This window comes from Heterodontus francisci, chromosome 8 (genome assembly GCF_036365525.1).
Source record: "Heterodontus francisci isolate sHetFra1 chromosome 8, sHetFra1.hap1, whole genome shotgun sequence".
Classification (NCBI taxonomy): Eukaryota; Metazoa; Chordata; class Chondrichthyes; order Heterodontiformes; family Heterodontidae; genus Heterodontus; species Heterodontus francisci.
The window spans coordinates 113,122,309-113,150,162 of NC_090378.1; the positions used below are offsets into that span (position 1 = coordinate 113,122,309).

General features: G+C 50.3%; 1 protein-coding gene across 7 annotated transcripts in view; it reads right to left on the reverse strand.

Moving 5' to 3' along the window:
* Positions 1-1,254: 1,254 nt before the first annotated feature.
* Positions 1,255-27,854, reverse strand: part of LOC137373081 (uncharacterized protein KIAA1614-like) — a 72,027-nt gene continuing 45,427 nt past the window's right edge. For 3 of the 7 annotated variants that reach the window (XM_068037934.1, XM_068037931.1, XM_068037932.1), the window contains exons 7-10: positions 14,777-15,017; positions 10,775-10,899; positions 8,305-8,486; positions 1,255-2,299 (exon numbers count right to left, since the gene is read on the reverse strand). In XM_068037934.1, the coding sequence (XP_067894035.1) occupies positions 2,106-2,299; positions 8,305-8,486; positions 10,775-10,899; positions 14,777-15,017 (742 nt within the window). In that variant the 3' untranslated portion in view covers positions 1,255-2,105. Of the gene's footprint in view, positions 2,300-8,304; positions 8,487-10,774; positions 10,900-14,776; positions 15,018-27,854 lie in introns of those variants that run through there. The other 4 variants (XM_068037935.1, XM_068037936.1, XM_068037937.1 and 1 more) reach the window with 4 other exon arrangements.

Genomic DNA, 27,854 nt, shown 5'->3' on the forward strand with positions numbered 1-27,854 from the left:
TACTTCCTGGTTGCTATCTATTGAGCCACTTAGGAAGATGCGAGAGTATGGAACAATGGGTGAGCACAGGGTCAGATCTCCTGATGCCAACACCGAAGGCCAAACACTCACTGTCAGTCCCATCTGTTCAGTGCAGGGTCATCAACTGTGGCTGAATGCATTCCTGAAGGTTTCATCACTTGATCTCATCCCTCCAACTGCCACGCCCTGCACTCCCCATTGGTCACCCGACATGTCTATCCCCATGAGGTAAATAATTTTATTTTAACCCATAATATTTTTCTCCTGAATACTTTAACACGTAAATTGACAAGAGAGGGTGGGTGGGGGGTGGTTGGAGTGCCCATCGCCTTCTCGATACCATGGGATTTTACTGGGGCAGGCAAGGTTGAGGGTGGCTTTTCTGCCCAGAGGCCAATTGAGGCCAGAGTGGGGTGGGGAGGCTTTCCACCATGTGGGAAGGCTGACCAGTAAAGCCAGGCGGCTTCCTTGGATGCTCAGCCGGGGTCGGGGGTGGGGGTGGGCGCCTCCTGATCGGGCACCCTGTAGCTCATAGAGGGTTGTCCCCTCTGTAATTCCCACTTCCCCGCCTCTTATTGACCACCCTGCCTCACCGCAGCCTGCCTGACTGGCCCTGCCAAGTCCAACCCCACTTAGCTTCATTCCAGGGCCTCTTCCGTGCTGGCTGGACTGAACCAGCTGCAGTCCCAGTAGTGGCCACAGCTCCCAGTGGCGCTGCTGGGACTGAACAGCTGCTGGCAATCTGATTGGCTGCAGCTCTTGGAGGTGGGCCCTCAGTCCTTAAAGGGACAGGAGCCCCGGCAGCAGGCAGTTCACTGCCTTATGACCATGCAATTGCTGGGGCAACCGAAAATGGCCGTGGCAGGGGTGCCCCCAGATTTCCGGTCTACCATTGGGGCATCCTCTGCGATCATTAAATTCAGTCCAGGATCTCCTATGTCTGTGTCTAAATCATCTACATGCATGGAGAGTGCTTGGAAATAACAGTTATAGACATGAAACAAGATAACTTTTGCCCATGGAACACACCAGTACCAATAAAGAGTGGAGAATGTCGATGGAAGGAATAGAGGAAAAGGAACAGCATGAGATTACGTTTTGTATAAGTTTTCTGACATTACCCTGGTAACAGGACGTCCTTTCAGGGGCAGTCCTGAAGACGTGAAAGGAGCTGCAAAAATGCAAGTCTTTCTTTTCTTCCTTTTAATTAAGAGGCTGTCGCCATTGCTGTTAAATAAATTTTATTTCATGAGTAATGTTTCTGTGATGGAGTTTTATTAAACATTATCGTGAAGAAACACAGGGTGAGGTAGTTTCGATAAGTGAAACCACTCCACCTGTAGCTGTTGTTGGTGTCAGGGAACAAGCTCCGACGGTGAGTATGTGAAGAACTCTTATCATAATTCTCAAAAGGATGGCACAGTGATGGTTCATCAGTAACTCCCTGTCCCTTTCTGACAGGCTGGGAGCTCGGTACTTTGGTCTAGTTTGCAAGGAAAGTGCAATCCCAGTACATACTGTGTTTGAGATGCTCAGCACATTGGCCCATTAAAATCAATGCCAGCAAGTAGCAGAAAGTGCGCGTGGTAAATATAAGGGTCTCTCTGACTGGGCAAAATAAAACCCAATTTCTACACAATTAGAAGGTGTTCAAATCAGAACAGTCTGTCCAATCAGACACTGAGGAGGGTTCCAGACAATCCAATGTTAGAAAAAGGAGGTACTTCAGTTACCTGTGTGAATGGAGGTTTTACAACTCAGTATCACTGTGACTGAGTCACAGATAGAGGTTGGTTATGTCATATTTGACAATGATGCTCAACACTGATGCCACTCAGGCTCCTAGCCTTTGGTAGGCCACCCAGACTGCCAACTGTTACTGTCCCATGCCCATGTTCCAGGTATGAGAATACATACACATGAATATTGGATTTAGAAGCATCATGATGCAGAGTCTGGTTGGAGAATATTTTTTATCCTTGTGCGGCTGTGTGTTGTAAACATCCAAAGTACACTGAATGAACAGCTGACAGTAGCTGTGAATCCAATCCTTGGGCCAATGGTTGTTACCGTTAATGTTCCTGTCACCGTGTGGTTCCATTATGTCTTCTGACCCAAATGGACACCGTGCTGTTCTGTAACATCAGACTGTTCACCTCATCAAAGCTAAGACCTTCCACACGTTTCCCATTGACCTCCAGAATTTCATCCCCTGGTTCCAGCAATCCAGCGTATAGTTTCTCAGAATTTTGGTCCGCCATTCGGTGAATAAACATACCTAAAGAAGGCAGAAAAAAACACACATATTAACTTTGTAAAGACGATGCAATCAAGCTTTGTTTGTCGGTCTGTGTCTCTATGAGACCTACAATGGGTAGTGTTTGGTACATGTGTCTGTTACATGTGTCTGTAATGGAGATTGATGACGAGAATGAACAATGCAATGAGAGCCTGGCAAAATATCTAGTTGCGAACAGATTTTAAGGGTTATAAGGATAAGTACAGATTGTTAATACTGAGTAGAAAATGGTTCCTGAATTATTGGGTGTATTGCAATTTCACATGAAGGGAGATAACTGGTCAATAATGAGTGACTTTGGCTATGAAGATAGATGGATAATTGAGGTCACTCAGATGAAAACTAAATGGTGAGCTATAGTTCATCATAGCATAGATTGTACATGTTAGGATAGAATGTACATGGGATGTGGAAGGAGATTAAATGGGTGGGTAGAGTCTATGATAGTGTAGAGTGTACATGGAGTGTGGAAGGAGATTAAATGGGTGAGTAGAGTCTATGATAAGGTAGAGTGTACATGGAGTGTGGAAGGAGATTAAATGGGTGAGTAGAGTCTATGATGGGGTAGAGTGTACATGGAGTGTGGAAGGAGATTAAATGGGTGAGTAGAGTCTATGATAGGGTAGAGTGTACATGGAGTGTGGAAGGAGATTAAATGGGTGGGTAGAGTCTATGATAGTGTAGAGTGTACATGGTGTGTGGAAGGAGATTAAATGGGTGAGTAGAGTCTATGATAGGGTAGAGTGTACATGGAGTGTGGAAGGAGATTAAATGGGTGAGTAGAGTCTATGATAGGGTAGAGTGTACATGGGGTGTGGAAGGAGATTAAATGGGTGAGTAGAGTCTATGATAAGGTAGAGTGTACATGGGGTGTGGAAGGAGATTAAATGGGTGGATAGAGTCTATGATAGGGTAGAGTGTACATGGAGTGTGGAAGGAGATTAAATGGGTGGGTAGAGTCTATGATAGGGTAGAGTGTACATGGAGTGTGGAAGGAGACTAAATGGGTGGGTAGAGTCTATGATAGGGTAGAGTGTACATGGAGTGTGGAAGGAGACTAAATGGGTGGGTAGAGTCTATGATAGGGTAGAGTGTACATGGGGTGTGGTAGGAGGAGAAACTGGAAGGGAAAGAACAAGTTTCAATCACCATTATTGGGCACAACAAACTCAACATAGGTGAGATTAGTAGCACAGGAAAGACTAATGGCTGGATCTGGGAGACAGAGGATCTCACAACACTACAGGGAAAAGAGTAGGAAGATCTCCTGGTATCCTCACACAACCAATATCAACAAAACTATATCAACTGGTCATTCACCTCACTTCACTGCTCTTTGGCAAGGTGTTGTTCCTTCTACATTTACCTATGTAACCGCAGAACCTTCACTTAAAGAAAAATTGTGTTGAGTGTTTTGAGATATTTCAACATGAGGTATGTAGATGAAACTACTATTTTTATAAATATATATATTTATTCTGAGATGTGGACATTGCTGACAGAGCAAACATTTGTTGTCCATCCCTAATTACCCTTGAGGTGGTGATGTTGAGATGCCTTCTTGAACAGCAGCAGTCTGTGTTGTGAAGTTACTCCCACTGTGCTGTAGGGGAGGGATTTCCAGGTTCTTGACCCAGTGGTAATGAAGAAACAGCGATATATTTCCAAGTCAGGATGACGTGTGAGTTGGAGTGGAACTTGGAGATGACGGTGTTCCCGTGTGCCTGCTGCCCATGTCCTTCCAGGTGGTAGAGGTCACAAGTTTGGGAGGTCCTATCAAATGAGTCTTGGTGCATTGCTGCAGTGCATCTTGTATATGGGACACACTGCTGCCACTGTGCGTCGGCAGTGGAGGGAGTGGATGTTTAAGGTGCCAGATGGGGTGCCAATCAAGCGGGCTGCTTTGTCCTGGATGGTGTCAGGTTTCCCGAGTGCTGTTGGAGCCGCACTCTTCCAGGCAAGTGGAGAGTATTGCATGACGCTCCTGACTTATGCCTAGTAGTTGGTCGACAGGCATTGGGGAGTCATGAGGTGAGTTACTCATCACAGAATTCCCAGCGTCTGACCTGCCCTTGTTCCCACAGTATTTATGTGGCTGGTTCAGTTAAGTTTCTGGTCAATGGTGACCCCCAGGATATTGATTGTGGATATTCGACAATGGTAATGAAATTTGTCAAGGGATGTTGTTAGATTTATTACACAGTCATTGAAGCAAGCACCGGGGAACAATTGGCCAAGGGGAGGGGATGTGGGGGGGGGGGGGGGGGGTGCAGTGGCGAGGTTTGTAACGAGCGACTGAGGGAGGAGAGAAATGGCAAGGCTGTAGTGAGTGTGAATGTGTGGGTTGGGAGAATGGGAGATTGTGGAATGGAGGTGGGGGTGCGGCAGAAATTCACAGAGTTATTTCCTCCATAAACTTCACAGTGTAAATGTTGACTTTACCGTCCCATAAAAGTTGCTTTACATTGCAAATTTCAACAGCAGTATCATACCAGAGATCTTCAGTATCATACCAGAGATCTTCAGTATCATACCAGTATCATACCAGAGATCTTCAGTATCATACCAGAGATCTTCAGTATCATACCAGTATCATACCAGTATCATATCAGAGATCTTCAGTATCATACCAGAGATCTTCAGTATCATACCAGAGATCTTCAGTATCATACCAGAGATCTTCAGTATCATACCAGTATCATACCAGAGATCTTCAGTATCATACCAGTATCATACCAGAGATCTTCAGTATCATACCAGTATCATACCAGTATCATACCAGAGATCTTCAGTATCATACCAGTATCATACCAGTATCATACCAGAGATCTTCAGTATCATACCAGTATCATACCAGAGATCTTCAGTATCATACCAGTATCATACCAGTATCATACCAGAGATCTTCAGTATCATACCAGTATCATACCAGAGATCTTCAGTATCATACCAGTATCATACCAGTATCATACCAGAGATCTTCAGTATCATACCAGTATCATACCAGAGATCTTCAGTATCATACCAGAGATCTTCAGTATCATACCAGTATCATACCAGAGATCTTCAGTATCATACCAGTATCATACCAGAGATCTTCAGTATCATACCAGTATCATACCAGAGATCTTTAGTATCATACCAGTATCATACCAGAGATCTTCAGTATCATACCAGTATCATACCAGTATCATACCAGTATCATACCAGAGATCTTCAGTATCATACCAGTATCATACCAGTATCATACCAGAGATCTTCAGTATCATACCAGTATCATACCAGTATCATACCAGAGATCTTCAGTATCATACCAGTATCATACCAGAGATCTTCAGTATCATACCAGTATCATACCAGAGATCTTCAGTATCATACCAGTATCATACCAGAGATCTTCAGTATCATACCAGTATCATACCAGAGATCTTCTGGCTTTGTCAAAAAAAATCAAGTTGAGCAGGAGACATCCAAGAAATTATACAAATGAAGCAATGGCAGGAGGGAGCGAGGGACTGTTGGGGATGGGATGGAGGCGGCAATGGCAACCTTTGAGGGGATTTTTCGGTTGAAGTTGTTTTTCTGTGACAAATTGAGCAGCGCCAACTTTAATCCTGGCTGCTGCCTGAACATTGCAGACAGTGACATTTCAGTTGAAGAGGCTGTATTTGCATATGTGCTAGTACTGCGCCACCTAGTGGTTGCATTGTCAGCAAACGCAACCTTTATTGAATGATAATTTCTTTGGTCCACTGACTGGAGATCTGAATTTATATTTTTTTTGAAGAAATTTAAAAAGAACATTTTAAACAGGATGACTGCTGACAGCCTAAGTTGATCGCCTAGTTTGCTACACTGTATCCTACATTGCAAAGGACTGTGAGCAGGGAAATGAAATGTCTGTGCATTTCCCAGCAAGAACCAAGACCCAGGAAGTTTAAAGGAACTAGAGAAATACTGCTAACTTCTGTGTTTGAATCACTGAGTGACTGTCATGTGACAAGCCCCTCCCTATCTGTAAATTTTAAGCTGGTGGTTTTTTCTGCAGCAGAATCAACTGGAATCTGACATGAGCAAACCTTAAGTGGGGGTCTCTCTCTCTCTCTCTATTCCAGCTGGAAAGCTTTCAAATCCTGCTTGTTGACTGACCAGCTTTGCATAATCCAGCTACAATCAGAAACCCTGTTGGAGGAAATCATCTGCATCGCAATCTCCAAGAGACTCATCAAACCAGTCATCTACCTCTTCAAACTAAAAGCTTCAGGACCACTGAATTCAGCTAGAAGTCAGCTGAATCACCAAACTCGACAGACTGCATTTTAAAATTTTTTTATGGACTTTAACTTAACCAATCTACCTTACCCCACACTCTGTAACCTATTTGTGTGTGTGTAAGTCTCAGGTGTGTGTGTGTGAGAGAGCGAAAGTTGGTACGTTGTTTATTGTTTTATTAGTTCGGTTTAGGTACAATAAAGTTAACCTCTTTCTCTGTTAACTCAAGAAAACCTGTCCGATTACTTACTTGCAATGATCGTAAGAACCAATCAAACACCGACTGAATTGGCCAGTACATCCACTTTAAGAAAGAATTAAACCTGTTGTGGTCAAACAAGGAGAGGAAAAAGAGAGAGGCCCTTCGACCCCTCCTCACTTGACCATAACACTGCATACTCAAAAACAAAGTGCTGAGCTCAGGTGACCTATTAGGTTTCCCAGTTCTGTGAATGCAATTAAAGAATTCAGAGAACTTTGAATGTCTACTAACAGGGAATAATCTTTGCCAAGTTCTAAGGAGGTCGCAACTGTTTTCTCAATGGGTGCATTCCTGATTATTGTATAAAGTTTATGAGACTTTAAACAGAGATTTCATCTGTTCTCTTAGGCAGATGTAAAAGATTCTATGGCATTATTTCAAAGAACAAAAGGGAAGTTTGCCACAGTGTCCTGGCCAATATTTATCCTTCAACCAACATCACTGAAAACAGATTATCTGGTCATTATCACAGTGTTGTTCATGGGAACTTGCTGTGTGAAGATTGGCTGGCACATTTTGTACATAACACTGGTAATTACACTTCAAAAGTACTACATTGGTTGTAAACTGCTGTGGGATGCCCTGTGGTCATGAAAGGCAATATATAAATGCAAGTCCTTTCTTTCTTTTATGGTTTATACGTGACTGTGTGCACAATCCCCAATCAAATAAAAATAAGCCAGCTCTTGAAAGATCCGAGTCAGTTAGCCCAAGGGCAAGGTTGAATGTTTAGAAGTATGTTGTAGTTTAATACAATGGACATAGATTCTGCAGAGCTTTATAATGTACACCTGACACTTAAAGTAAAAACAGGTTAGGCAAACGTGCTAGGGTGCAATAGGGCTCACAGCTTGGCATTCTGACATACCGACTTCAACAATTGTCGGGCTATGGATGTGAGGCCCCCATTCCCCTCAAAGTGAGACCCTGATGTCACCAAGGTCAAACAGAAGAGGCACTTCACACCAAACGTGGGGTGACGGGGTGGGGGGGTGGTGGAGGAGAAGGCAGAAATCAGACCATGCACCATGCACGGAGTTATTCTTGGAGGAGGTCCACGTCCAGGCTGGGAATGGTGTGTGTTACCGGGGGCTCTGAGAGAGAAGACATAAAATAAGCACAACTTTGGACTGGAGAGAGGTTGGAGAAGTCAGCCTGGAATAGCCTCAGAGTGTTCTCTCTCAGAAATGTGGTCACAACCTCGATTATGCATGTTCTAACTGAATGACAGAAGAGGCTGGAGGGACTGAATGGCCTACTCCTGTTCCTATGTTGGTGCACAAACAGGGTTTCCACCACACTTGCGGTGAGGTTACAGTGATGGAATGGGATCAGTTCCCTGGAGAAAACCCCAGGCCATTCATTCTTGTAACTGATCCTGTAAAGGCGGAGTAAATGAAAGAAAACCTAAGATCTTTAACAGAGACTAAACTCTAGATCCAGTACTCACCTCCACAGGATTTGGAGATAAGGAACCCAAAAGGTCCATGAGCTGGCTTCGATAGTTCAAGCATGAAGCTGGTATCAGTGAATGTCTCAGTCACCTGACCAATAGCCCTTGGGTGATTGGGCGTTCCTATGTCTTCCACACTGAGGGATTTCATTGGCCTGCGACCAGAAGGCTTGGGTTCACTGTCGACAATGAAAGGAAGACATTTGCACAGAGCATATATGTCCCAACACAACTATGCAAGTCTTCACTGTCCCAACATGATACTCCTGACTGAACATTCCCTTGCTGTGAGACAAACCCCATACAAAGGTGTTGGTGCTCTTAGACCATTCTCACAGCAATCGTCGTCACATGGAAGGAGGGTACGAGTCACATTAGCACAGTTACATCATTTCTTGTCACACCTCAGCCCTGTCTTGGAATCCCTTGGGCTAACTGAGAGACAGAAACTGTCAGATGAACAGCTGCTCCCTGTCCAATTCCCCAGTGATGCTAATGGCAGCTACTAGTCAAACAAATCAACAGAAAGGCAGTGAATGTAAACTCAACTGATAAGTGGTATCACTCGTGGCTCAACGGGTAGCACTCTTGCCTGAGTCAGAAGGTCAGGGTTCAAGTCTTACTCCACAGATTTGAGTACATAACCCATGCTGACACTCCAGTGCAGTACTGAGGGAGTGCTGCACTGCTGGAGATGCCACCTTTCAGGTAAGATGTTGAACCGGGGATCCACCTGCCCTTTCAGGTGGATGTATAAGATTCCATGGTACTGTTGGAAGAACAGGTGTCGAGACCAATATTTATCTCAAATCGGCATCACCAAAAGATTATCTGGTTATCACATTGCTGTTTGGGAGACCTTGCTCTGTGCAAACTGACTGTCACGTTTCCTACATTTTAAACACAATCTTCTAAACTTACAGAAAAACAAGCCTAGTCTCTGCCACCTGTCTTGAGAGGCTCTCTAAGTCACATGATATTCTTAAAACTTCATTCTTGGGATGTGGGCATCACTGGCATTTACTGCCCAATCCCCAATTCCCTTGACATTGCAGTGCTGGGCCTTCTTTTTGAACTGCTTGTACCTCGGGTGGAATTCTCAGAGAGGAACTAAAGGAGAAATAATTAAATAGTCATAGTGAGCTGATCAGGTCTGTGATGCTCCGGCCTTTCATTAAATGAAGGGATTTGCTGAGGGTGTTTGCTAGGTGCTAGTTTTAGCAGGGTCCGGTGCTTAGCATCGGTAACTGCAACTGGGAGGCAGCTCCCATTATTTAAAGTTACGTAGAGGCAACCAGCGACATGAGAATGACCAGATCATCTGTTTTCTCATGAATCTTGGTCAAGCCACCTGGGAGGTTTAATATCCCATCCAAAAAGCCGCACCTCCAACAATGTGGCACCCCTTGTACCACACTGCAGCCTGGATTTTATGCTTAAGTCTCCAGAGTGGGGCTTGAACTCACAACCTTCTGATGGAGAGGTTAGTGAGAGTCCTACTATCCCTAAGTCACAGCTGAAACCATTATCATGGATCACCTGGAACAGAATGGCAATGAACTGCCAGCCTACCAGAGCTAGATATACCTGTAGGAATTACACCCTCAGAAAACATATACCTCACAGACAGACACAATTGGGAGATATCCCTCAGGAAAACGTTCTGTTTGAAGTAAATATACCCCAGGCAGGAGAAAAATACACCTCCAACTGTTGATAACCTGCCTGAGCTCAAACCTGCAGAGTGGCACCAGGTGAAAGTGCAGCCCATCACTGCCATTGAAAAGAGGAGCTGCGAAGGGGGTAAAATTGGGGGAAATGGAATTGGGTGGTGTCAGGGGAGAGAACAGTCAAAGAAATGATTGGCCGTTAAATTAAAACTGTGTAGACAAGGCTCCAATGGAGGTGATGCTCCAGTTGCAGAATTCAATGTCGTTGTATTGTGGCCTGGATTGGACATGGGTCCTATCCATTGTAATGTGGGAGCACTTTCAGCACGTGGACGGCAGTGGTTCAAGAGGTTCGCTCAGCAGTAGCTTCTCTAGGGCATGGGGGACAGGCAATAAATGCCAGTGACAACTGCATCTTCTAATAAAGTTTTAAAAATGTCACGAGGCTTAGGGAGCTAAATTATGAGGGCAGCTTGCATATTGTAGGCTTGTATTTCCTTGAGTTTAGAAGATTAAGGGGGCATCGAACTGAGGCATTTAGGATGCTTAAAGGAGTTGATAGGATGATAGATGGAAACTATTTTCTCTGGCTGGGGGCAATAACTTTAAAATTAAAATTGGGGGAGTGCAGAGATCTTGGAGGGTAGTGGGGCTGGAGGAGGTGACAGAAATAGGGAGCTGCCACACCATGGAGGGATTTGAAAACCAGGATGAAATCCTGTGAGGGTCCTACTTCATCCTTGCCTCTCCCACTCCTTCACAACTACTCAATACCCTAACGTCCATCACCAACCTACCTGCCACCCAAGCCCGTCTCTCTCGTCTCCCCTACCAAGTACGAATTGGAGCGGTTCTTCTTTTTCTTCTGGGAGTGAAGAGATTGGAAAGATGCAGCTTTCCTCAACTGAGCCAATGGAGACACCTAGCAGAAGATAACAGAACTGCACTTATCCAGCCATTTCACTCATTTTTTAATGTTGGCACTGAACCTTATTTTTGGACACATGCATGATAAGGATCAGCATGCTCATTAATTAACCTGTCGTCAGTGAAACCTCCTCCAGCCCCAGTCCGCATGTCACTAGTGACGCTAATTGCTCCGAGCAACCAAAATACAGAAGAGAAATTCAATGGTCAAATTCAGGACCAGCTGGCAAAGGCTTTCCTGACTCCCTAACCTAATCAAGCAAGGCTCCACGAGGCCTTGTTACCCATTACGCAAGACGAGCGTAAACTAACATACCCCCGCAACCCCCCCCCCCCCCCCACCCCCACCCTGCTTCCCCTGCCAGAAATCCCCATTCCCTTTGTATTCCGAGACAGTACAGGAGCTTGTGTTACTATTGAACACCACTCTGGGATCCAATTTGAATGTTTCCGCCAATCTCCCTCGAATCTGAATTTCTTCCAAGGGAAACATCCCCAGCAGCCTTGGGCTCTTCTTGTAGCTCCAGCACCCAATTCTACTTGAAATATAGAACATACAGCACAGAAAGAGTGTATCTGGCCGATTGTGCCTGTGCTGGCCCTTTGAACGAGCTATCCAATTAGTCCCATTCCCCCTGCTCCTTCCCTGTCGCTCTGTAAATTCTTTCCCTTCAAGTACTGAACCTGTTTGACAGATATTATCGAACCTGCTTCACCACCCTTTCAGGCAGTGCATTCAAGATCGTAACAACTCAGTGTATAAAAAAGTTCTCATCTCCCCTCTAGATCTTTGGCCAATTGTGTTAAATGTGTGTCCTCTGGTTACTGACCCTCCTGCCAGTGAAAACAGTTTCTTCCCATTCACTCTATCAAAATCCCTCATAATTTTGAAAACCTTTATGAATTCTCCCTGAAGGAGGATGTTCCCCTGCTGGAGGTGCCATCTTCCAAAAGAGATACAGAATTACTCAGATTAATTAATTCATTAAATTACAGCACTGAAACAGGCCATTTGGGCCAAGTGGTCAGTTCTGGTGTTTATGCTCCACGTGAGCCTCCTCCCGTTCTAATGATCTGTTCCCACCCTGCTCCTGTATTCCCTTCACGTTTGCATCAAGCCTCCCCTCAAACACATGAGTGCTATCTGCTAAAACCACTCTTTATTTGATCTGTTAGTCTTTCTATTTATCCTCCTCATTCTGGACTCCCTCACAAATGCAAACAGTATCCCCACATCTACCCTATTGAATCCTTCACCTTTAAAAGCCTCATTCAGACCTCTCAGTCTCCCTTCTCCTGGAAAAAACAGGCCCCCTCCCTCACCCCATCAATCTTTCCTGAGAGTTGCATTCTCTCAGTTCTCAAAGCTTTCCTGCCCCTCCTCCAGGGATTTGATATCCTTTTTAATAACAGAGGCCAGAACTGTGCACAGTATCCGGGTGCGGTGTAGCCAAGGTGCTCTGTCATTTAACAAAACCTCTCTGCTTTATACTGTGACCTCTGCCCTCTCAGGTAGACATAAACCAGGCACTAATTGAAGATAAGCAGGCAATTTGTTCAGCGTCCTGGCCAACATTCCTCCCTCAACCAACGCTAAATCAAAACTACAGATTAATTGGTCACTCGTCTTACTTGCTGTTTGTGGGATCTTGCTGTGCAATAGGCTGCCGGGTTTTCCTACAGAACAGCAATTTCACTCAAAAGTAAGCACAGAACTGCTCAGAGGGCACGAGGGGACGCTATATAAATACAAGTTCCTTCTTCTCCAAAGTCAGGATGGTCTCCCTTGCCCATCCCATGGTACAATGCCCAGAACTGTACAGGATACCCCAATGTGAGGGCAGTCTAGAGCTTTCTGCATGTCACTTCCTGTCACATGCTCTATCCCTCAAGCTCTGCATCTGACAACAGGCTGCACTTATATTCAACATCGGAATTTCACAGAGGCGTAGCGGAATAAAATGGGAGCCCAGACCAAGACGGAGATATTAGGAAGGGCAATCAAAAGCTGGGACAGCGGTGGGTTTTGACATGCATCTGAAAGGAGGAGAGAGAAATGGAGAGGCAGAGAGGTATAAGGAGGGAATTATAGAATGTGGGGCCGAGGCAACTGAAAGCACTGCCATCAATGGTGGAGCATATACAAACATACATCCAAGCATATGAATTAGGAGCAGGAGTAGGCCACTCGGCCCCTCGAGCCTACTACACCATTCAACAAGATCATGGCTGATCTGATTGTAACCTCAACTCCACATTCCCGCCTATCCCCAATAACCTTTCACCCCTTGCTTATCAAGAATCTATCTACCTCTGCCTTAAAAACATTCAAAGACTTTTGAGGAAGAGAATTCCAAAGATTCACGACCCTGAGAAAAAATTTTTCCTCATCTCTGTCTTAAAGGGGTGACCCCTTATTTATAAACAGTGAGCGAAGGGGTGGCGGTGAGGGGTGGGGGGATGCCAGGTCGTAGGACTACAGGAGGTTACAGAGGTAAGGCCAGAAAAGACAATTTAAACACAAGGATGATAATCTTTAGATTCAATTGTTACTGGACCCCGATGTAGCTCAGTAAGCACAGGGGCAATGGTGAACGGGTGTGAGTTAAAACATGGACAGCAGAGTTTTAGATGACCTCATGTTTACTGAGAGTAGAATGTAGGAGGGCAACCAGAAGTATATTGGAATAGTCAAGTCTAGAAGTAACAAAGGTATGAGTGAGGGTTTCAGCAGCAGATGAGTTGAGATAGGGGCAGAGTTGGGCAATGTTACGGAGGTGGAAATAGGCAGTCTTGGTGATAGAGAGGGCTGTCTCCAAACTGACTCAGATTGGAGGGGATTTCAAGCCAATGTAGCAGTTAAGGGTTTACTGCCCAACCCTAGTTACCCTGAGAAGATCAAGAGTCAATCACATAGTGTGGGACTGGAGTCACAGGTAAGAGGCACAGACTGGACAGGGCTGTTAGGTTCCTTTCACTGAAGGACCATTTGGGTTTTTACACTGATCTAGTAGACCACAATCATGAGATTATTGAATCGAATGTGCCGTGAATTTGGTACTCAGGACCTCAGGTTGCCAGTCCAGTGTCATAGCCACGACACTATCATAACTGGCTGACCGTGCAACACAAGTGCGCCTGTTCTTAGAATGCCCAGCAGATGGAGCTCACGTGCTAGTTATGCCCTTGTTCAGCTTGCCCATCAAAATTAACAGCGCAGCAATTGGTCAAACTGGCCCGTCAGCCTTTCTGCCCCACAGGACTATCCACCCACCCTACGTCATCTCACCCTATCAACATATCCTTCTATACCTTTCTCCCTCATATGTTTATTCAGCTTCCCCTTAAAAGCATTGATGCTATTACACGTCAAACACTATGTGGTAGCCCAGCCCCCATTCTAACCACTCTCTGACGAAGGGGTGTTTCCTGAATTCTCGACCCCGTTTATTACAGACTATCATTTATTTTTGGCCCTTCGCCTATTCCTCTCCATGCTGGTAGTGAGTTCCACATTCTCAACACGTCCTTTCTCCTGAAGTCTTTACTGGATTTATTAGTGACTATCGAAGGCAGATAGATGGGGTTAAGATACAAATCAACCACAATCTAATTCAATGGTGGAACAGGCTTGAGGGGCTGAATGATCCCCTCCGGTTCCCATGAATTTATCTTATATTTATGGTTCTCAGTTTTATAGTCTTGCCCCTATCTGCAATCATTCCTGTGCAGTGCCTCCATATCCTATTTATTATATGGAGAACTGTACAACATACTCCAAGTGTGATGTGACTAAGATACGAAACAAGTTAAACATGACGTCTCTGTTTTACAATGCTACGCCTCTGGAAGTAACCGTTCAGACTACCCACCAGCCGTAGTGACTGTAGCGAGGGAGTTTTCCTCAGGTTTTCTCGGGTCTCCTCACACCTCAGTGCCCCAGATGTGTCGTCTGTAGACCGGCTGTTAATCTGCTCCATACTGGATGATCGAAGCCTGCCCAGTTTACTGACTGTGCTTTGTCTGATCGTAGAGAAGAAAGCCTTCAGGAAAGAACTGGACTCCTGCTGGCTGCTTGGAACCTGCTGAGCTCCAGAGCTGCTCCCAGGTGCACTGCACACGAAGGCAGAATATCATTCACATGCTGTTACCACACAGCTCATTAATACTTTATATTAGAGACTAGAAAAGAGGGATTTCACAATCCATGCTGCTAGCAGGAAGGTGGGTTACACAGGGGGTGAGGGTCAGAGGGTGAGTTACACAAGAGTGAGAGTCGGAGGGTGGGTTCCACAGAGAGTGAGGGTCAGAGGGTGAGTTCCACCGAGACTGACGGTCGGAGGGTCTGCGACACAGTGAGTGAGGGTCGGAGGGTGGGTTACACAGAGAGTGAGGGTCGGAGGAGGTGTTACACAGAGAGTGAGGGTCGGAGGGCGGGTTACACAGAGAGTGAGGGTCGGAGGGTGGGTTACACAGAGAGTGAGGGTCGGAGGAGGTGTTACACAGAGAGTGAGGGTCAGAGGTAGATTACACAGGGAGTGAGGGTCGGACGGTTTGTTACACAGAGAATGAGGGTCGGAGGGTGTGTTACACAGAGAGAGAGAGTTGGAGGGTGAGTTACACAGAGTATGTAGGTCGGAGGTGGATTACACAGGGAGTGATGGTCGGAGGGTGTGTTACACAGAGAGTGAGGGTCGAAGGGTGAGTTATACAGGGTGTGAGGGTCGGAAGGTGTGTTAACAGAGAATGAGGTTCGGCGGATGTGTTACACAGAGAGTGAGGGTCGGAGGGTGAGTTACACAGAGAGTGAGGGTCGGAGAGAGTTACACAGAGAGTGAGGGTCGGAGAGAGTTACACAGAGAGTGAGGGTCGGAGGGTGTGTTACACAGAGAATGAGGGTCGGAGGGTGAGTTACACAGAGAGTGAGGGTCGGAGTGTGAGTTACACAGAGAGTGAGGGTCGGAGGGTGGGTTACAAAGAGAGTGAGGGTCGAAGGGTATGTTACACAAGGAGTGAGGGTCCGGAGGGTGAGTTACACAGAGACTGAAGGTCGGTAGATGGGTTACGCAGAGAGTGAAAGTCGGAGAGTGTGTTACACAGAGTGAAAGTCAGAGGGTGGGTTCCACAGAGAGTGAGGGTCGGAGGGTGTGTTACACAGAGACTGAGGGTCGGAGGGTCTGCTACGCAGTGAGTGAGGGTCGAATGGTGAGTTATAAAGGGAGTGAGCTTCGGAGGGTGGGTTACACAGAGAGTGAGACTCGGAGGGTGCGTTACACAGAGAGTGAGGGTCGGAGGAGGTGTTACACAGAGAGTGAGGGTCGGAGGGTGTGTTGCACAGAGAGTGAGGGTCGGAGGGTGTGTTGCACAGAGAGTGAGGGTCGGAGGGTGGGTTACATAGAAAGTGAGGGTCGGAGGGTGGGTGACACAGAGAGTGAGGGTCGGATGGTGAGTTACACAGAGAGTGAGGGTCGGAGGGTGTGTTACACAGAGAGTGAGGGTCGGAGGGTGTGTTGCACAGAGATTGAGGGTCGGAGGGTGTGTTGCACAGAGAGTGAAGGTTGGTGGATGGGTTACACAGAGAGTGAGAGTCGGAGGGTGGGTTCCACAGAGACTGAGGGTCGGAGGGTCTGCTACACAGAGATTGAGGGTCGGAGGAGGTGTTACACAGAGAGTGAGGGTCGGAGGGTGGGTTACACAGAGAGTGAAGGTCGGAGGTGGTGTTACACAGAGAGTGAGGGTCGGAGGTAGATTACACAAGGAGTGAGGGTCGGACGGTTTGTTACACAGAGAATGAGGGTCGGAGGGTGTGTTACACAGAGAGAGAGAGTTGGAGGGTGAGTTACACAGAGTGTGTAGGTCGGAGGTGGATTACACAGGGAGTGATGGTCGGAGGGTGTGTTACACAGAGAGTGAGGGTCGAAGGGTGAGTTACACAGGGTGTGAGGGTCGGAGGGTGAGTTACACAGAGAGTGAGGGTCGGAGGGTAAGTTACACAGACAGTGAGGGTCGGAGGGTGAGTTAACAGAGAATGAGGTTTGGCGGATGTGTTACACAGAGAGTGAGGGTCGGAGGGTGAGTTACACAGAGAGTGAGGGTCGAAGGGTGAGTTATACAGGGTGTGAGGGTCGGAAGGTGTGTTAACAGAGAATGAGGTTCGGCGGATGTGTTACACAGAGAGTGAGGGTCGGAGGGTGAGTTACACAGAGAGTGAGGGTCGGAGAGAGTTACACAGAGAGTGAGGGTCGGAGAGAGTTACACAGAGAGTGAGGGTCGGATGGTGTGTTACACAGAGAATGAGGGTCGGAGGGTGAGTTACACAGAGAGTGAGGGTCGGAGTGTGAGTTACACAGAGAGTGAGGGTCGGAGGGTGGGTTACAAAGAGAGTGAGGGTCGAAGGGTATGTTACACAAGGAGTGAGGGTCCGGAGGGTGAGTTACACAGAGACTGAAGGTCGGTAGATGGGTTACGCAGAGAGTGAAAGTCGGAGAGTGTGTTACACAGAGTGAAAGTCAGAGGGTGGGTTCCACAGAGAGTGAGGGTCGGAGGGTGTGTTACACAGAGACTGAGGGTCGGAGGGTCTGCTACGCAGTGAGTGAGGGTCGAATGGTGAGTTATAAAGGGAGTGAGCTTCGGAGGGTGGGTTACACAGAGAGTGAGACTCGGAGGGTGGGTTACACAGAGAGTGAGGGTCGGAGGAGGTGTTACACAGAGAGTGAGGGTCGGAGGGTGTGTTGCACAGAGAGTGAGGGTCGGAGGGTGGGTTACATAGAAAGTGAGGGTCGGAGGGTGGGTGACACAGAGAGTGAGGGTCGGATGGTGAGTTACACAGAGAGTGAGGGTCGGAGGGTGTGTTACACAGAGAGTGAGGGTTGGAGGGTGTGTTGCACAGAGATTGAGGGTCGGAGGGTGTGTTGCACAGAGAGTGAGGTTGGGATGGTGTGTTGCACAGAGAGTGAAGGTCGGTGGATGGGTTACACAGAGAGTGAGAGTCGGAGGGTGGGTTCCACAGAGACTGAGGGTCGGAGGGTCTGCTACACAGAGATGGAGGGTCTGCTACACAGAGATTGAGGGTCGGAGGAGGTGTTACACAGAGAGTGAGGGTCGGAGGGTGGGTTACACAGAGAGTGAAGGTCGGAGGTGGTGTTACACAGAGAGTGAGGGTCGGAGGTAGATTACACAGGGAGTGAGGGTCGGACGGTTTGTTACACAGAGAATGAGGGTCGGAGGGTGTGTTACAGAGAGAGAGAGAGTTGGAGGGTGAGTTACACAGAGTGTGTAGGTCGGAGGTGGATTACACAGGGAGTGATGGTCGGAGGGTGTGTTACACAGAGAGTGAGGGTCGAAGGGTGAGTTACACAGGGTGTGAGGGTCGGAGGGTGAGTTACACAGAGAGTGAGGGTCGGAGGGTAAGTTACACAGACAGTGAGGGTCGGAGGGTGAGTTAACAGAGAATGAGGTTTGGCGGATGTGTTACACAGAGAGTGAGGGTCGGAGGGTGAGTTACACAGAGAGTGAGGGTCGGAGGGTGAGTTACACAGAGAGTGAGGGTCGGAGGGTGAGTTACACAGAGTGAGGGTCGGAGGGTGAGTTACACAGAGTGAGGGTCGGAGGGTAAGTTACACAGACAGTGAGGGTCGGCGGGTGAGTTACACAGAGAGTGAGGGTCAGAGGGTGAGTTACAAAGAGAGTGAGGGTCGGTGGGTGAGTTACACAGAGAGGGAGGGTCGGAGGGTGTGTTCCACAGAGAGTGAGGGTCGGAGGGTGGGTTACACAGAGAGTGAGGGTCGGAGGGTGGGTTACACAGAGAGTGAGAGTCGCAGGGTGGGTTCCACAGAGACTGAGGGTCGGAGGGTCTGCTACACAGAGATTGAGGGTCGGAGGAGGTGTTACACAGAGAGTGAGGGTCGGAGGAGGTGTTACACAGAGAGTGAGGGTCGGAGGGTGGGTTACACAGAGAGTGAGGGTCGGAGGGTGGGTTACACAGGGAGTGAGTGTCGGAGGGTGGGTTACACAGGGAGTGAGGGTCGGAGGGTGGGTTACACAGGGAGTGAGGGTCGGAGGGTGTGTTACACAGGGAGTGAGGGTCGGAGGGTGGGTTACATAGAAAGTGAGGGTCGGAGGGTGGGTTACATAGAAAGTGAGGGTCGGAGGGTGGGTGACACAGAGATTGAGGGTCGGATGGTGAGTTACACAGAGAGTGAGGATCGGAGGGTGTGTTACACAGAGAGTGAGGGTCGGAGGGTGTGTTGCACAGAGATTGAGGGTCGGAGGGTGTGTTGCACGAGAGTGAGGTTGGGATGGTGTGTTGCACAGAGAGTGAAGGTCGGTGGATGGGTTACACAGAGAGTGAGAGTCGCAGGGTGGGTTCCACAGAGACTGAGGGTCGGAGGGTCTGCTACACAGAGATTGAGGGTCGGAGGAGGTGTTACACAGAGAGTGAGGGTCGGAGGGTGGGTTACACAGAGAGTGAGGGTCGGAGGGTGGGTTACACAGGGAGTGAGGGTCGGAGGGTGGGTTACACAGGGAGTGAGTGTCGGAGGGTGGGTTACACAGGGAGTGAGGGTCGGAGGGTGGGTTACACAGGGAGTGAGGGTCGGAGGGTGGGTTACACAGGGAGTGAGGGTCGGAGGGTGGGTTAAACAGGGAGTGAGGATCGGAGGGTTTGTTACACAAGGAGTGAGGGTCGGAGGTGGGTGACACAGTAAGGGTCGGAGGGAGTGTTACACAGGGAGTGAGGGTCGGAGGGTGTGTTACACAGGGGGTGAGGGTCGGAGGGTGTGTTACACAGGGAGTGAGGGTCGGAGGGTGTGTTACACAGAGAGTGAGGGTCGGAGGGTGGGTTACAAAGAGAGTGAGGGTCGAAGGGTATGTTACACAAGGAGTGAGGGTCCGGAGGGTGAGTTACACAGAGACTGAAGGTCGGTAGATGGGTTACGCAGAGAGTGAGAGTCGGAGGGTGTGTTACACAGAGAATGAAAGTCAGAGGGTGGGTTCCACAGAGAGTGAGGGTCGAAGGGTGTGTTACACAGAGACAGAGGGTCGGAGGGTGTGTTGCACAGAGAGTGAGGTTGGGAGGGTGTGTTGCACAGAGAGTGAGGGTCGGAGGGTGGGTTACAGAGAAAGTGAGGGTCGGAGGGTGGGTGACACAGAGAGTGAGGGTCGGATGGTGAGTTACACAGAGGGTGCAGGTTGGTGGTGGATTACACAGGGAGTGAGGGTCGGAGGGTGTGTTACACAGAGAGTGAGGGTCGGAGGGTGTGTTGCACAGAGAGTGAGGGTCGGAGGGTGGGTTACATAGAAAGTGAGGGTCGGAGGGTGGGTGACACAGAGATTGAGGGTCGGATGGTGAGTTACACAGAGAGTGAGGGTCGGAGGGTGTGTTACACAGAGAGTGAGGGTCGGAGGGTGTGTTGCACAGAGAGTGAGGGTCGGAGGGTGTGTTGCACGAGAGTGAGGTTGGGATGGTGTGTTGCACAGAGAGTGAAGGTCGGTGGATGGGTTACACAGAGAGTGAGAGTCGCAGGGTGGGTTCCACAGAGACTGAGGGTCGGAGGGTCTGCTACACAGAGATTGAGGGTCGGAGGAGGTGTTACACAGAGAGTGAGGGTCGGAGGAGGTGTTACACAGAGAGTGAGGGTCGGAGGGTGGGTTACACAGAGAGTGAGGGTCGGAGGGTGGGTTACACAGGGAGTGAGTGTCGGAGGGTGGGTTACACAGGGAGTGAGGGTCGGAGGGTGGGTTACACAGGGAGTGAGGGTCGGAGGGAGTGTTACACAGGGAGTGAGGGTCGGAGGGTGTGTTACACAGGGGGTGAGGGTCGGAGGGTGTGTTACACAGGGAGTGAGGGTCGGAGGGTGTGTTACACAGAGAGTGAGGGTCGGAGGGTGGGTTATAAAGGGGGTGAGCTTCGGAGGATGGGTGACACAGGGAGTGAGGGTCGACGTGTAGGTTACACAGTGAGGGTCGGAGGGTGGGTTACACAGGGAATGAGGGTCGGAGGGTGTGTTACACAGAGAGTGAGGGTCGGAGGGTGGGTTAAACAGGGAGTGAGGGTCGGAGGGTTTGTTACACAAAGAGTGAGGGTCGGAGGTGGGTGACACAGTAAGGGTCGGAGGGAGTGTTACACAGGGAGTGAGGGTCGGAGGGTGTGTTACACAGGGGGTGAGGGTGGGAGGGTGTGTTACACAGGGAGTGAGGTTGGGAGGGTATGTTACACAGAGAGTGAGGGTCGGAGGGTGGGTTACACAGAGAGTGAGGGTCGGAGGGTGTGTTACACAGAGACTGAAGATCAGTGGATGGGTTACGCAGAGAGTGAGAGTCGGAGGGTGTGTTACACAGAGAGTGAAAGTCAGAGGGTGGGTTCCACAGAGAGTGAGGGTCGGAGGGTGTGTTACACAGAGACTGAGGGTCGGAGGGTCTGCTACGCAGTGAGTGAGGGTCGGATGGTGAGTTATAAAGGGAGTGAGCTTCGGAGGGTGGGTTACACAGAGAGTGAGGCTCGGAGGGTGGGTTACACAGACAGTGAGGGTCGGAGGAGATGTTACAAAGAGAGTGAGGGTCGGATGGTGTGTTACACAGAGAGTGAGGGTCGGAGGAGGTGTTACACAGAGAGTGAGGGTCGGAGGAGGTGTTGCACAGAGAGTGAGGGTCGGAGAGGTGTTGCACAGAGAGTGAGGGTCGGAGGGTGTGTTGCACAGAGAGTGAGGGTCGGAGGGTGGGTTACATAGAAAGTGAGGGTCGGAGGGTGGGTGACACAGAGATTGAGGGTCGGATGGTGAGTTACACAGAGAGTGAGGGTCGGAGGGTGTGTTACACAGAGAGTGAGGGTCGGAGGGTGTGTTACACAGAGAGTGAGGGTCGGAGGGTGTGTTGCACGAGAGTGAGGTTGGGATGGTGTGTTGCACAGAGAGTGAAGGTCGGTGGATGGGTTACACAGAGAGTGAGAGTCGCAGGGTGGGTTCCACAGAGACTGAGGGTCGGAGGGTGGGTTACACAGAGAGTGAGGGTCGGAGGGTGGGTTACACAGAGAGTGAGGGTCGGAGGAGGTGTTACACAGAGAGTGAGGGTCGGAGGAGGTGTTACACAGAGAGTGAGGGTCGGAGGGTGGGTTACACAGAGAGTGAGGGTCGGAGGGTGGGTTACACAGGGAGTGAGTGTCGGAGGGTGGGTTACACAGGGAGTGAGGGTCGGAGGGTGGGTTACACAGGGAGTGAGGGTCGGAGGGTGTGTTACACAGGGAGTGAGGGTCGGAGGGTGGGTTAAACAGGGAGTGAGGATCGGAGGGTTTGTTACACAAGGAGTGAGGGTCGGAGGTGGGTGACACAGTAAGGGTCGGAGGGAGTGTTACACAGGGAGTGAGGGTCGGAGGGTGTGTTACACAGGGGGTGAGGGTCGGAGGGTGTGTTACACAGGAAGTGAGGGTCGGAGGGTGTGTTACACAGAGAGTGAGGGTCGGAGGGTGTGTTACACAGAGAGTGAGGGTCGGAGGGTGGGTTACAAAGAGAGTGAGGGTCGAAGGGTATGTTACACAAGGAGTGAGGGTCCGGAGGGTGAGTTACACAGAGACTGAAGGTCGGTAGATGGGTTACGCAGAGAGTGAGAGTCGGAGGGTGTGTTACACAGAGAATGAAAGTCAGAGGGTGGGTTCCACAGAGAGTGAGGGTCGGAGGGTGTGTTACACAGAGACAGAGGGTCGGAGGGTGTGTTGCACAGAGAGTGAGGTTGGGAGGGTGTGTTGCACAGAGAGTGAGGGTCAGAGGGTGGGTTACATAGAAAGTGAGGGTCGGAGGGTGGGTGACACAGAGAGTGAGGGTCGGATGGTGAGTTACACAGAGGGTGCAGGTTGGTGGTGGATTACACAGGGAGTGAGGGTCGGAGGGTGTGTTGCACAGAGAGTGAGGGTCGGAGGGTGTGTTGCACAGAGAGTGAGGTTGGGATGGTGTGTTGCACAGAGAGTGAAGGTCGGTGGATGGGTTACACAGAGAGTGAGAGTCGGAGGGTGGGTTCCACAGAGAGTGAGGGTCGGAGGGTGTGTTACACAGAGACTGAGGGTCAGAGGGTCTGCTACACAGTGAATGAGGGTCGGAGGGTGTGTTACACAAACAGTCAGGGTCGGAGGGTGTGTTACACAGACAGTCAGGGTCGGAGGGTGTGTTGCACAGAGTGAGGGACGGAGTGTGAGTTACACAGAGAGTGTAGGTCGGAGGTGGATTACACAGAGAGTGAGGGTCGGAGGGTGCGTTACACAGAGAGTGAGGGTCGGAGGGCCTGCTATACAGTGAGTGAGGTTCGGAGGATCTGCTACACAGGGAGTGAGGGTCGGAGGGTGTGTTACACAGAGAATGAGGGTCGGAGGGTGTGTTACACAGACAGTCAGGGTCGGAGGGTGTGTTGCACAGAGAGTGAGGGTCGGAGTGTGAGTTACACAGACAGTGTAGGTCGGAGGTGGATGACACAGGGAGTGATGGTCGGAGGGTGCGTTACACAGAGAGTGAGGGTCGGATGGTGAGTTACACAGAGGGTGTAGGTCGGAGGTGGATTACACAGGGAGTGAGGGTCGGAGGGTGTGTTACACAGAGAATGAGTGTCGGAGGGTGTGTTACACAGACAGTCAGGGTCGGAGGGTGTGTTGCACAGAGAGTGAGGGTCGGAGTGTGAGTTACACAGAGAGTGTAGGTCGGAGGTGGATTACACAGGGAGTGATGGTCGGAGGGTGCGTTACACAGAGAGTGAGGGTCGGAGGGTGCGTTACACAGAGACTGAGGGTCGGAGGGTCTGCTACACAGGGAGTGAGGGTCGGAGGGTCTGCTACACAGGGAGTGAGGGTCGGAGGGTGTGTTCCACAGGGAGTCAGTGTCGGAGGGTTGGTTATAAAGGGGGAGAGCTTCGGAGGATGGGTGACACAGGGAGTGAGGGTCGACGTGTAGGTTACACAGTGAGGGTCGGAGGGTGGGTTACACAGGGAGTGAGGGTCGGAGGGTGTGATACACAGAGAGTGAGGGTCGGAGGGTGGGTTAAACAGGGAGTGAGGGTCGGAGGGTTTGTTACACAAGGAGTGAGGGTCGGAGGTGGGTGACACAGTAAGGGTCGGAGGGAGTGTTACACAGGGAGTGAGGGTCGGAGGGTGTGTTACACAGGGGGTGAGGGTGGGAGGGTGTGTTACACAGGGAGTGAGGTTGGGAGGGTATGTTACACAGAGAGTGAGGGTCGGAGGGGGGGTTACACAGAGAGTGAGGGTCGGAGGGTGTGTTACACAGAGACTGAAGGTCAGTGGATGGGTTACGCAGAGAGTGAGAGTCGGAGGGTGTGTTACACAGAGAGTGAAAGTCAGAGGGTGGGTTCCACAGAGAGTGAGGGTCGGAGGGTGTGTTACACAGAGAGTGTAGGTCGGAGGTGGATTACACAGGGAGTGATGGTCGGAGGGTGCGTTACACAGAGAGTGAGGGTCGGAGGGTGCATTACACAGAGACTGAGGGTCGGAGGGTCTGCTACACAGTGAGTGAGGGTCGGAGGGTCTGCTACACAGGGAGTGAGGGTCGGAGGGTCTGCTACACAGTGAGTGAGGGTCGGAGGGTTGGTTATAAAGGGGGTGAGCTTCGGAGGATGGGTGACACAGGGAGTGAGGGTCGACGTGTAGGTTACACAGTGAGGGTCGGAGGGTGGGTTACACAGGGAATGAGGGTCGGAGGGTGTGTTACACAAAGAGTGAGGGTCGGAGGGTGGGTTACACAGGGAGTGAGGGTCGGAGGGTGTGATACACAGAGAGTGAGGGTCGGAGGGTGGGTTAAACAGGGAGTGAGGGTCGGAGGGTTTGTTACACAAGGAGTGAGGGTCGGAGGTGGGTGACACAGTAAGGGTCGTAGGGAGTGTTACACAGGGAGTGAGGGTCGGAGGGTGTGTTACACAGGGGGTGAGGGTGGGAGGGTGTGTTACACAGGGAGTGAGGTTGGGAGGGTATGTTACACAGAGAGTGAGGGTCGGAGGGTGGGTTACACAGAGAGTGAGGGTCGGAGGGTGTGTTACACAGAGACTGAAGGTCAGTGGATGGGTTACGCAGAGAGTGAGAGTCGGAGGGTGTGTTACACAGAGAGTGAAAGTCAGAGGGTGGGTTCCACAGAGAGTGAGGGTCGGAGGGTGTGTTACACAGAGACTGAGGGTCGGAGGGTCTGCTACGCAGTGAGTGAGGGTCGGATGGTGAGTGATAAAGGGAGTGAGCTTCGGAGGGTGGGTTACACAGAGAGTGAGGCTCGGAGGGTGGGTTACACAGACAGTGAGGGTCGGAGGAGATGTTACAAAGAGAGTGAGGGTCGGAGGGTGTGTTACACAGAGAGTGAGGGTCGGAGGGTGTGTTGCACAGAGAGTGAGGGTCGGAGTGTGAGTTACACAGAGAGTGTAGGTCGGAGGTGGATTACACAGGGAGTGATGGTCGGAGGGTGCGTTACACAGAGAGTGAGGGTCGGAGGGTGCATTACACAGAGACTGAGGGTCGGAGGGTCTGCTACACAGTGAGTGAGGGTCGGAGGGTCTGCTACACAGGGAGTGAGGGTCGGAGGGTCTGCTACACAGGGAGTGAGGGTCGGAGGGTTGGTTATAAAGGGGGTGAGCTTCGGAGGATGGGTGACACAGGGAGTGAGGGTCGACGTGTAGGTTACACAGTGAGGGTCGGAGGGTGGGTTACACAGGGAATGAGGGTCGGAGGGTGTGTTACACAGAGTGAGGGTCGGAGGGTGGGTTAAACAGGGAGTGAGGGTCGGTGGGTTTGCTACACAAGGAGTGAGGGTCGGAGGTGGGTGACACAGTAAGGGTCGGAGGGAGTGTTACACAGGGAGTGAGGGTCGGAGGGTGTGTTACACAGGGGGTGAGGGTGGGAGGGTGTGTTACACAGGGAGTGAGGTTGGGAGGGTATGTTACACAGAGAGTGAGGGTCGGAGGGTGGGTTACACAGAGAGTGAGGGTCGTAGGGTGTGTTACACAGAGACTGAAGGTCAGTGGATGGGTTACGCAGAGAGTGAGAGTCGGAGGGTGTGTTACACAGAGAGTGAAAGTCAGAGGGTGGGTTCCACAGAGAGTGAGGGTCGGAGGGTGTGTTACACAGAGACTGAGGGTCGGAGGGTCTGCTACGCAGTGAGTGAGGGTCGGATGGTGAGTTATAAAGGGAGTGAGCTTCAGAGGGTGGGTTACACAGAGAATGAGGGTCGGAGGGTGTGTTACACAGAGAGAGAGAGTTGGAGGGTGAGTTACACAGAGTGTGTAGGTCGGAGGTGGATTACACAGGGAGTGATGGTCGGAGGGTGTATTACACAGAGAGTGAGGGTCGAAGGGTGAGTTACATAGGGTGTGAGGGTCGGAGGGTGAGTTACACAGAGAGTGAGGGTCGGAGGGTAAGTTACACAGACAGTGAGGGTCGGAGGGTGAGTTAACAGAGAATGAGGTTTGGCGGATGTGTTACACAGAGAGTGAGGGTCGGAGGGTCTGCTACGCAGTGAGTGAGGGTCGGATGGTGAGTTATAAAGGGAGTGAGCTTCGGAGGGTGGGTTACACAGAGAGTGAGGCTCGGAGGGTGGGTTACACAGACAGTGAGGGTCGGAGGAGATGTTACAAAGAGAGTGAGGGTCGGAGGGTGTGTTACACAGAGAGTGAGGGTCGGAGGAGGTGTTATACAGAGAGTGAGGGTCGGAGGAGGTGTTACACAGAGAGTGAGGGTCGGAGGAGGTGTTGCACAGAGAGTGAGGGTCGGAGGAGGTGTTGCACAGAGAGTGAGGGTCGGAGGGTGTGTTGCACAGAGAGTGAGGGTCGGAGGGTGGGTTACATCGAAAGTGAGGGTCGGAGGGTGGGTGACACAGAGATTGAGGGTCGGATGGTGAGTTACACAGAGAGTGAGGGTCGGAGGGTGTGTTACACAGAGAGTGAGGGTCGGAGGGTGTGTTGCACAGAGATTGAGGGTCGGAGGGTGTGTTGCACAGAGAGTGAGGTTGGGATGGTGTGTTGCACAGAGAGTGAAGGTCGGTGGATGGGTTACACAGAGAGTGAGAGTCGCAGGGTGGGTTCCACAGAGACTGAGGGTCGGAGGGTCTGCTACACAGAGATTGAGGGTCGGAGGAGGTGTTACACAGAGAGTGAGGGTCGGAGGAGGTGTTACACAGAGAGTGAGGGTCGGAGGGTGGGTTACACAGAGAGTGAGGGTCGGAGGAGGTGTTACACAGAGAGTGAGGGTCAGAGGTAGATTACACAGGGAGTGAGGGTCGGACGGTTTGTTACACAGAGAATGAGGGTCGGAGGGTGTGTTACACAGAGAGAGAGAGTTGGAGGGTGAGTTACACAGAGTGTGTAGGTCGGAGGTGGATTACACAGGGAGTGATGGTCGGAGGGTGTGTTACACAGAGAGTGAGGGTCGAAGGGTGAGTTACATAGGGTGTGAGGGTCGGAGGGTGAGTTACACAGAGAGTGAGGGTCGGAGGGTAAGTTACACAGACAGTGAGGGTCGGAGGGTGAGTTAACAGAGAATGAGGTTTGGCGGATGTGTTACACAGAGAGTGAGGGTCTGAGGGTGAGTTACACAGAGAGTGAGGGTCGGAGGGTGAGTTACACAGAGAGTGAGGGTCGGAGGGTGAGCTACACAGAGAGTGAGGGTCGGAGGGTGAGCTACAAAGAGAGTGAGGGTCGGTGGGTGAGTTACACAGAGAGGGAGGGTCGGTGGGTGAGTTACACAGAGAGGGAGGGTCGGAGGGTGGGTTACACAGAGAGTGAGGGTCGGAGGGTGGGTTAAACAGGGAGTGAGGGTCGGAGGGTGGGTTACACAGGGAGTGATGGTCGGAGGGTGGGTTACACAGGGAGTGAGGGTCGGAGGGTGGGTTACACAGGGAGTGAGGGTCGGAGGGTGGGTTAAACAGGGAGTGAGGATCGGAGGGTTTGTTACACAAGGAGTGAGGGTCGGAGGTGGGTGACACAGTA